At 36.6% G+C, this 10377-nt stretch overlaps 2 protein-coding genes across 3 annotated transcripts; one reads left to right on the forward strand and one right to left on the reverse strand.

Annotated features, from left to right (window-relative positions):
• Positions 1-5340: 5340 nt before the first annotated feature.
• Positions 5341-6987, forward strand: LOC143541656 (DNA repair RAD52-like protein 2, chloroplastic). Its single transcript, XM_077034422.1, has 4 exons — positions 5341-5734; positions 5893-5930; positions 6416-6507; positions 6698-6987. The coding sequence occupies exons 1-4, from the start codon at positions 5436-5438 to the stop codon at positions 6833-6835; spliced, it is 567 nt and encodes a 188-aa protein (XP_076890537.1). The 5' UTR covers positions 5341-5435; the 3' UTR covers positions 6836-6987.
• On the reverse strand, positions 6872-10377 carry LOC143541655 (uncharacterized). 2 transcript variants are annotated; one of them, XM_077034419.1, is made up of 11 exons: positions 10276-10377; positions 9575-9797; positions 9032-9101; positions 8499-8623; positions 8301-8409; positions 8149-8212; positions 8029-8084; positions 7807-7914; positions 7578-7727; positions 7316-7486; positions 6872-7242 (listed from the first exon to the last, which is right to left on the reverse strand). In XM_077034419.1, exons 2-11 carry the CDS (start codon positions 9790-9792, stop codon positions 7012-7014), a joined length of 1302 nt encoding a protein of 433 aa, XP_076890534.1. In that variant the 5' UTR covers positions 9793-9797; positions 10276-10377; the 3' UTR covers positions 6872-7011. The 2 variants fall into 2 exon arrangements, with proteins under 2 accessions (XP_076890534.1, XP_076890536.1); XM_077034421.1 differs by having other exon boundaries at positions 9575-9794; positions 10276-10369.

Below are 10377 nucleotides of genomic sequence, written 5' to 3' on the forward strand. Positions count from 1 at the left end.
TGTTGTAGCATGACATGGTTACAATCATCTAAGACCAAACATAGTGGGCGAGAAAAAGGGCGTATTTGGGGCGATTTTTTGGTTGAACACCGCCCCCTGGGCGAAATTGGGCGGGGGCGGGATTAGTTTATCGCCTGCGAGATGGAGAAATAATAATATAATAATAATGCCGTTGGGTAACGGCTAAATATAAAAAAAAAATAATTTAAAAACTTAATATATATATATCAAACTTTATCTAACCATTTTCACCCTATCATACACAAACACAAACATAAAAATACCAATCATTTTTATTATTTTCATACTTCTTCAAACTCAATGAGTTCCCCGGATTCCACGAACTCTGCCGAGATTTTGAATCAATTAATAAACGAGAGTCGAAGAATTCATCAGATTCACCGACAAGTGGCGGAAGAGCATTTAGAGGTCACGAACGCGGTTCAGGCCGTCGCCAATAACATGGTGTCCGGCTCTGCTCCATCTACGGCACCACGTAGACGGTCATATATCCTTCGGGATCGTACGCAAGCGAACGCTCGTTTGATGAAGGACTACTTCGACGACACACCTACATTTAACGACGCTATCTTTCGACGTCGTTTTCGGATGTCCAAGCGTTTATTTTTGCGCATCGTTGGAGATATGGAGCGGGAGTATGAGAATTTTCAACAGAAACCCGATGCAAGAGGATATTTAGGATTCTTCGCCATCCAAAAGTGTACTTCGGCTATACGCATTCTCGCATACGGCAACACGACCGATATCAATGACGAGTATTTAAAGATGGCTGAGAAAACAACGAGAGATGCATTGGAGAATTTTTGCATCGATAATATTTAAATTGTTTGTATTAACTATTGTTTTAATATAAATATTGTTTAATAATTTATTTGTATAGGGATAATACAATTATACTCTCGTCGTTATCTGAGGATTCCTACTTCAAACGACCTGACTCGCATATATGATGTACACGAAAGCAAACATTCTTTTCCAGGCATGATCGGGAGTATAGATTGCATGCATTGGGAGTGGGCCAATTGTCCAACCGCATGGCAAGGTCAATACACTCGTGGTGACCATGGAGTGCCAACGGTTAGTCTTCAAGCCATTTGTTCACACGACCTCTGGATTTGGTCAGCCTACTTAGGCTCAGTCGGGTCCAACAACGACATAAACGCTCTCAATGCGTCACCCGTGTTAGAGTATTACATCAGCCGTAGCATACCGGTCTACTGTTTTATGCCAACGATACCTTCTATCGTCACGGATACTATTTGGGAGATGGGATACATCCAGAGTACTCGATCATCGTCAAGACGAGACCCTATCGAAGAAAAAAGAGATTATTTTAAGAAGAAGCAAGAGTCCGTGAGAAAGGATATCGAGAGGTGTTTCGGGGTTCTAAAAAAACGTTGGCATTATTTGAAAAACCCTTGTCGTGTATGGACGTTGGCAAAAATGAGCGATGCCATGTATACGTGTGTCACACCCTCAAAATCCACTAACGGAGTTTTACCGTCAGAGGGTGTGAACTAACAGGATCGGAATCATCAGTTATAATCAAACCATAAAATAAAGTTTCAAAACCATGAAAACGTTTACGAGTAATTAAATGCGGAAGCGTAAAACCATAGAAAACAATGTTACGTCACGCAGGACGATTTAAACCAATGATAACAGTTAAAAGTAAGTTTGCATATTTAAAAGTTTTTCAAGCAATGCATGTTCCTAAACCGCACGCCCGCCTCGGCTACCTGAGAATAACATACTAAAAGTGTCAACACAAGGTTGGTGAGTTCACAAGTTTAAATAAAAATAAAGCGATTAGCGTTTGCGTTCAGCGTGTTGTGTTAAGCGTTTTGCATTACAGCGTTTTGCGTTACAGCGTTTTGCGTTACAGCATTTTGCGTTACCAGATAGTGTTATGTCAATTATATATCTATAGGTAGCTAGCCTATAAAGCAAGTATTACTAAGTGTTCGACACCGAAGCTGACTGTTTATCAATTTGCCTTGCCACCAGGTCATCCAGACCATGGTATGTGTTTAGCCAAAATTACACCCGCTCGACCTCCAGTCGAGTTTAGCGTTGGGTGGGGTTTGTCAAACCCAGTAGTACTACTCAACAGTGACTCGCTATTCCAAATATTAACCGGTTCGATATGTAGGACTTCAATTGTTTCGTTTGCCACTTAGCCTTTACAAGTGATATATAATTTACTAACAAAATCCTAAATGCGTTTATCGGAGTATGTTATCTCCCCCAAGTGAAAAGCGTTTAAAACAGTTTAAAAGGGGTAAGTGAAACTCACTGTTTGCGAAGAATTTCCCAAATTAAATCACCAAGATGCGCGTTACAGAAAAACTCTCTCTAGCGTTCTAAAACAACAAAGAGATTTTTCTAAGTGTCGGAATATTATCGAGTCTCTAGACCCGGCACATAATACCTATGCACATAACATGTTTCGTGTTTCGTTTGTGAATCGTGTGTGACTTTAACAAGTGTATTTGTGACACATTACATGTGTAAGCAATCATATACGTGTCATGTATTCATAAAGTACATCACTAGCAATTATTCCCCGTAAGGGCATTTTGGTCAAATCATGACAATTAACTAGCCATTATTCCCCATAAGGGCAATTTGGTCAAATTATGACAATCAATTAGCAGTTATTCCCCGCAAGGGCATTTTAGTCAAAACACGACAATTATCTTGCAATCATTCCCCTCAAGGGCAATTTGGTCAAAACACGATAATAAATTAGCAAGTATCATATTTCATGCATTTTCACAAAACTCAGCAGCTAGTTTCACCGAGACAGAAATTCTACTTAAAAGATTGTACTATTCCACCGATCATAGCATCTCAATTAATTTACCAAAAATCATCACAGAAGCATATATGTCTTAGGTTTCCAGAACATATTTTATTATATTTTTATTTCACATAGTTTTCTCACAATCATCAAATCATTACAGCAAACTCATAACAGTCAAATTCATGCGCAACAGAATGTTATTTGCAATTCCCGTTAAACGAAAAATCCAATAAATGCAAGACCACTTGGGTTAGGTTCCTAACTCAATGAGTCAACTTCCAGAAGTGGAACCAACCCAATTGGTCTCGTAGTTCATGAGATATAACATTTACAAAACAACCTAACAGCAGGTCTAACAGCTCAGCTTTGCACAATGTTTTTGTAAAATCATAAAAGTTAACCTTTACTTGTCCAAAAATTACAAATTTATACTCTATAGAAACTAGACTCAACCTAGTTTACTGTAGTACCAATAATCTCAACCAATTTTCACATTTACACTTCGTTACAGTCACTTAAACATCAAATACACATTCTGTCCAGAAACTGTTTGCATCCAAACTCAACATATTAACAACCTATGAACTATCATGCATTCATATAACACTCTAGACTCCATAAACACCATCCATGCACATCAATTACCCATTACATACATGATTAGGGTTTTTGTTTGAACTCAAATCATAGACACAACAATCAACATGTAACAACATCCAATCTAGTTATCAAATCATCAATTAATCAACAACAATCATATTAACTACATATACATATAGAATCGGCAGCTAGGGTTTACAATTAACCCAACAAACATCAAAATCAAGTAATAAGAATGTATAGGATAATCAATTATACATTCCTAGCACCTAATTCTTCAATCAAGGACTTGATTTGATGGTTGTATGTGTGTGTGAAGGTGACGGCAGCCAAGGAGCAAGGAGGGTGGGGTTCCGATCGGGGTTGGGATTGAAGAAAATAGGTTAGGGTTTAGTTGTTAAGGATATATTTATAATAATAATAAGTTACACTCAAGTCCCTCCACTATCAATTGTTGTTTTTCTAACTTAAATAACTAGTTTACATCTTGAGTTAACGTTTATAACCATGTTATCACACAACACATAAGTCTAACACATAATTATCACATAATTAATGTTTTGACGTTTTTCGTTTATTCATCAATCGTTTGCGTCAACTCGTTTGCGTTTCGGTGCAATTCCCGAAAGACTACACATGTAGTAAGTGTTAAGCGTCATTTAAACCCTAGTTTAAATGTAATGAAGTGTGCGTTATAGATTCAGTGATCTTTAAGTTTGAATTGACGGAGTTGAGTTAACGGAGTTAACATGAAATTGACGATTGTCACAACGTGTATCATATTGCATAATATGATTTTAGAAGACGAGGGAAAATAAATATGTCAACACTATATACCAGGAAGCGTTCCAGAACAGTTCCCTGAACCAACCCAAGACTAACGAACGTATAACATTCACCAGCTCACATCAAGTGATATACATAACCAACTGAAGGCGGATTTGGTTCAACACGTGTGGGATAATCGTCCCGTTAAGGAGGACGGAGACGAGTACGAGGACGAAGACGAAGACGAGTAGGAGGACAATGACGACGACGGGGACGAAGACGAAGATGAAGACGAATAGATTAGTTTTTTATATAAATTTTTATGTGTATTTTTATTTTGATGTGTTTTTATAATTTATTTTTATTATTCGTGTATTTTTTTTAGTTTATGTATTTTTTGTATTTATTTTTTAATTTTAATACATTTTTATTTAATTATTTAAATAAATTGGTTTTTATTTAATTAGTTTAGTTATGAAAAGAAAATAATAAAAAAACACACTATGGCCCAACTTGTAGCCCCTACACCATTACACCCCAAAAACAAATTTCCACTCCATGCTGGCTGGACGCCACATGTCACAATTCGCCCTCAATTGTAGCCCCTCCACTACACATAGCCTAAGGGCATGTGAGCATGTCTAGCTTGGTAGGTGAACTTTAGTGGTTAAAAACGGAACAGACGTATGTTAATGTTTATTTATAGAAAATAACCAAAATGTTTATTTAAATGGTGAAAGTCAACAAAATGTCTATTTAAACATTTTATTCCTCAAATATCCACCCTTAAATTGATTCAACGATTTCTGGTCTCTACATGATTAGATTTATAACCAACCAGATATGTCATTGTCCAAAAATTCTTGTCGGATGCCTAAAACATCTTGTCGGCTCCGCCAGTTGTATGGCGCATGACATAATCTTGTTGGTTGAAAATCTGATCTGTTAATGATTAAAAAAGAACGGGCCAATGAAATCGATGATTGAACAATATGAGAAAAGAAAAAATGGTTAAATAATAAATATGCATTTTATTTATTTACTTTTCTTCCGTTTAAATGTACTTTTCGGTCATTTGCCAATCTTTATTTATTTATTTATGGGGTAAAAGAGAAGTATATATAGGCCAAGTTGCAATTTTCATGCGTGCGTTATTGAAGCTCTCACCTACCACCAGCATTCTCTTTCTCTTGTAGTAAAATACTAGCAACCTACCACCAATATCCCACCGGCCGGAGTAATGGCCGTTCAGACCACTACCTTCATTGCACGCCCAACGACTGCCGCGATCACCTTCACTTCGGCACGTGTTCAAAATAATTCATTTAAATTGGACATTGCTAGAACCAGACGGAATGTTGTTGTTAAGGTGTCTGCTGCTGGTGGTGGTTCGAATTATGTGGTGCCGTTGGACTATAACTCCCCAGGCATCACTCGTCCATTAGCCGAGATTCTTCGAGATCTTAATAAGCGCATCCCTGATAACGTCGTCCTTGTCAACCATGATGATGGATCTCAATCCTCCACCTTCATCCCTTGGTACTACTACTACTACATTCACACTTAGTATTATTATTTTGAAATAGGATAAAATTGAATCTGTTTTGGTTTCAACAATTAATATGTTAGGATCCGCAATTTCAAATAGCCGATCACCTAGAAACCGTTGATCCTAGCTATATCATTGTTTATTGTAGGTACCATGCCAACAGGATGTTAAGCTTCTATGCTCCAGGTGCGTTTCTTTGACCATCAATTAGTAGTAGTGCATTATATTTATTCTTTATTATAAACTTTCTGTCTGTCTGTCTGTCTGTGTACCTAATAGAAAATTAGAAATGCAGGGGTAGGTAGGAACACCTAGCTAGGAGTATCAAGGATTTCTGTTAGGTTCCTTTGCTTAATTTGGCTATTAATTAAGATTTTAAGCTAAAGACTTGGAACAATAACCTAGAGGTCATGGGTTCGAAACCGATCTTAAGCGTCAATCACCTTGCCGCTGAGTGAGGCTGATTTACCTCTCACGTGATGGGCTGGGACGGTCTGGCGTGGGCCAGTTTGAGTGTCCGGAACAACATGTTTTGGAACAATCATTACTTATTGCAACCTGTATGATTTTGGAATAAGAAGCCTAGGCAAATATTCTATTCTATCTGCATATTAGGAGTGCTAATTATGAAATAGTTAACCTTTTTTTCTTACCTTTCAAATTTTGTTTAGGTTGGTGTGGAGAAATACGGGACGTGATTTTCTCAGACAGTGGAAGTGTGACTGTGGTTTATCGTGTCACAGTACGCGGTTCTGATGGAGAGGTACGCACGCATAAACCACTATTTGAGTTTGAGCTTTGCTATTATGATAAGAATTTTGTTTAAAGAGGTTTGGTTAATAAATATGCCCCCCTCAAATATTCTTAGGCATTTTCACATGTGAAATTCAACTACTAACTAAAATAACAAGTGTGTGATTATTGTTAACAAAAGTAGTACCTTGTACTTGCAGGCACACCGTGAATCAACTGGAACCGTGCCGGCTGGCAACGATCAAACTGTTGATCCAGTTGCAGCAGCTGAAGAGTTGGCGTTTTGCAAAGCATGTGCTCGTTTTGGACTCGGGTTATACCTGTATCATGAAGACTAGATGCCATACATGATTTTGTTTACTTATGCACAAGAATACAATAATAATAAAATTATATATCGTAAACTTTTTCCGAAGGGTATATCGTTGGAGTACTTCCCATACTACCTATTTGTATGCATTTATCTTAAGCTATGAAACCATTTACAACATATAGGTATTAACATGATGGTTTTCTATTGTTTCAAAAGTCTTGTACCACCATTGTTAATGATCCAATCAGCTATTGTATCCACAAGTAAGTCAAATTCCTTTGAAATTTCTGCACGAAAAGTAGAGTCAATTCCTAGTGAACTGCTTACTTCTTTGGCAACTGTTTCCAATGGTGTCCCTGCTGTCAGATTTGCCCAAAACTCTCCGCTCCTGTTTACAGCATCCACCATACTTGGTGGTACATCCGGTAAAGCCTGTGTACACAAATCGAAGTAAGCATTCGTTCATACTTGAAGCCACCTCAACGTCGGTAAAGGATAGTTATACCTGTTGTAAAGGAAGTCCATGATCACCAGGTAGAGTACGGATAGACATATCGAGTACTGAACTAATGACAGACTCTGAACTAAGCACTTGAGCTAGAACAGGGGTTTCATCAATCGTGTCATCTTTGAATTTGACTAAAAGATTCCTTGAGATTCCATAGTATGCTTTTATCTAGAACAATATCAACAGTTGCAATCTTTTTAGAGATGTAATTTTTTCAACTGAACAATATTTATGAACTGGAAATAGCAAAATAACATACCAGTCTTCGAGTTTCTTCTGGTTTTGGTGAAAAATTTTCCCTTCCATTAGCCAAATCCATGTATAAAGGAGGAAGTTGCTCAATCAGTGGTATAACTTGTTTCATAATTGGAGGGCTGAGATTCTCTAAGTTTTTCAGTGTCATCTCCGCCTGCATATTTACCAAAAACCAGTTAGCAGAAATAAAAAAATTTACCATCTAATGAAGTCAAAAGTAAAAGCTCTCTTACTCCTAAACGGATTGTTGGTGATGATGCAATTTGTGAGAAGATCGGTCCAATGCTTTGAGCCATTGGTAAAAGAACAGGTGAGAACAATGGGACCGCCAGGCTGGCAGCCTGAAATATCAGTGAATGTTGCATACTGTTATAACGGTAAATGACTCGTTTGTTCATCGAAATGTGTGATGTTATACTATAATTACTGCCAGAACTAAATCTGAAAATAACTACCTTATTGTTGAATGCCATATACACATTACCACACCTCTGCACAGCATACCTGGAACCTGATTAACAAAAATTAATCATACAATTATCTCTAAAAATAGCTTTAAAAAAACGGTTAAATACCAATCAGAAGGTGAATGACGGATCCTAGAGAATGTCCAATGCCAAAAGATGGGAGATCTTTCACCTATAGTTGGATAAACTTCAATTTAAATATATAGAAACAGAATTTATATAAAAAAAATCGTTCTGCAGTCTATAAGTTTAAAGCTTACTGTTTCATGTAAAGTCCTAACACACCTGTCGTATTTGAACTGCACTTCGTCTGCAATAAAGAAGTGATCAAAGCCACTAGCATAAGGTGTTGCTATCACCAATACACCCCTACACAAGAAATGTTACTTCTGCAAATTTAAAGTTGGTCCAATTGGGACTTGATAGATGATGGCATATGGACATATGATATTACTTACTTCTCTGAAAGTCGTTCCAGAAATAAACGGTAAGTAAGCTGAGGGGCAGCACCAACAAAAATGCCACCAATAAAATGCACAACAGCAACTGGCTTTGTGTTTCTTGGTCTCAACACCCAGGCTCCCTATAATTGCATAAATCAGAGTCCAGATAAGTATATTGAATTCCGAATGGTTCTAATTTGAATTCCAAACATAAGCATGAAACTGACTAGAAGAATCTTAAACCTAACTAGATGCCCCTTACAAGATAAAGAGCACCACACCCGAATGTTGATTCACTTGGTAAATAGTAACATGTTCTTTTAAACTCAAATGTTATCTATATGATACAGTCAGCATGAAATTACATCCTACATAGAACAGAACTAATTATAAACATAGAAACTCATCTTAAGTATGAATTAAACTATCCCCTGAAGAATAATATTTGTAATGTTTTCATAATTAATCTACAGTTCAATTAACAAATATGCAGTAAAAATCTAAAGGAATAAAAAATAAAAATGATTATAGGATAATGTGGACTATACATCAATTTCTTCCCAATCTCCTGAGCTACCCCATCCATCTTGAGATTGCTTCACAGTCTCTGTTAGTAACCTACAAAAGCATAAGATATGCATAGGAGCAATAGCCGAATCGTTAACCAAATCCAAACCGATAATTTTGTACCGTCGGTTAACCAAAAACCATTCATATTTTCATATATTTCTAGCTTTTATACCTCCATTTCATTTATACGTTCATTTCATGTATTTATGGCTTCATTTGATGTACTTATAAGCAAATATTTAACCCAAGTTTGGTTTTGGTTATTAACCGAAATTAATCGAACTGCACCAAAAGCTAACAAACTGAATAAACCGAACAAATTAACTGAGAAACTTTGATTAATAAAATATATTAACGGATGACTTTGGTTCCAGTTTATAACCGAACCGTGCACACCCCTAGTGTATGGCATACATGTTATGAAACAATTAACTTGAAACAATGATATTATAAAAGAAAACTATGATATGGAGTTGGTTGAATACAAATTCATTTATAAGGAGCTGCAATCACTTCCTTACCTCTCGATATCTCTGTAAAGCTGTATTCCAGTTTGTTCTGGTTGATTGTTGCTCTGCTGATCACTGGAGTTGCGACAGATCACCTTGAACCTATTCAATCTTCTAAATCCGACAGACGATTGAGGATGATGAACACCACGTAATCGGCCAACACTCCGATTCAATTTACACTCAATCTGTGGAATATTAAGCTGCAAATGCGATAACCAACTGGCCATGCCTGCTGTGAGCAATAACCGAACCGAAATTAACTGATAACCAAATCGATTATTTTTGTACCCTTGGTTAACTGAACCGAACCATTCATAATTTCATATATTTCTAGCTTTTATATCTCCATTTCATGTATTTATACCTCAATTTCATGCATTCATACATTCATTTCATGTATTTATACGTCCATTTCATATTTCTAAGTAAAAATTATAGTCCATATATGATTTTGGTTATTAATCGAAAACCGAAAAATTAACTGAAAACTGATTGGTTAATTTGGTAGAGGTTATTAACCGAACTAAACCCCTGCCTATTGATGATCAGACATAAGAACATCATATATGATGAAACAAAGCACAAATAAGGGTTTCATAAGTACAGATATATGAACAGTAGACTATTTTAAATTCCAATTATATGGCTACAAGTTAACAAATAATTGAGTGATTACATAAAATAAAAAACTAGGGTTAGAAATAAATAACCTGGAGAATTGAGCTGGTTACTAGAAGAGGAAAGATATCAGTGGTGCATCATCAATACCAGAATCGGATACAAATACAATTAACGGGCCGTTAGTCAGTTAG

Source organism: Bidens hawaiensis, unplaced genomic scaffold (genome assembly GCF_021521415.1).
Source record: "Bidens hawaiensis isolate Kalapana, Puna unplaced genomic scaffold, B.hawaiensis_p1.1 tig00012634_1, whole genome shotgun sequence".
NCBI classification, from domain to species: Eukaryota; Viridiplantae; Streptophyta; class Magnoliopsida; order Asterales; family Asteraceae; genus Bidens; species Bidens hawaiensis.

Bases quoted from the DNA above. Each gene is read 5' to 3' on its own strand.
- LOC143541656 (XM_077034422.1), top strand. From the start codon at position 5,436: ATGGCCGTTCAGACCACTACCTTCATTGCACGCCCAACGACTGCCGCG. The intron at 5,735-5,892 runs GTACTACTACTA...TGTTTATTGTAG, and splicing joins TCCTCCACCTTCATCCCTTG to GTACCATGCCAACAGGATGT. The intron at 5,931-6,415 runs GTGCGTTTCTTT...AATTTTGTTTAG, and splicing joins GTTAAGCTTCTATGCTCCAG to GTTGGTGTGGAGAAATACGG.
- LOC143541655 (XM_077034419.1), bottom strand. From the start codon at position 9,792: ATGGCCAGTTGGTTATCGCATTTGCAGCTTAATATTCCACAGATTGAG. The intron at 8,213-8,300 runs GTAAGCTTTAAA...ATCCAACTATAG, and splicing joins TTAGGACTTTACATGAAACA to GTGAAAGATCTCCCATCTTT. The intron at 7,728-7,806 runs GTAAGAGAGCTT...GTAAATATGCAG, and splicing joins CACCAACAATCCGTTTAGGA to GCGGAGATGACACTGAAAAA.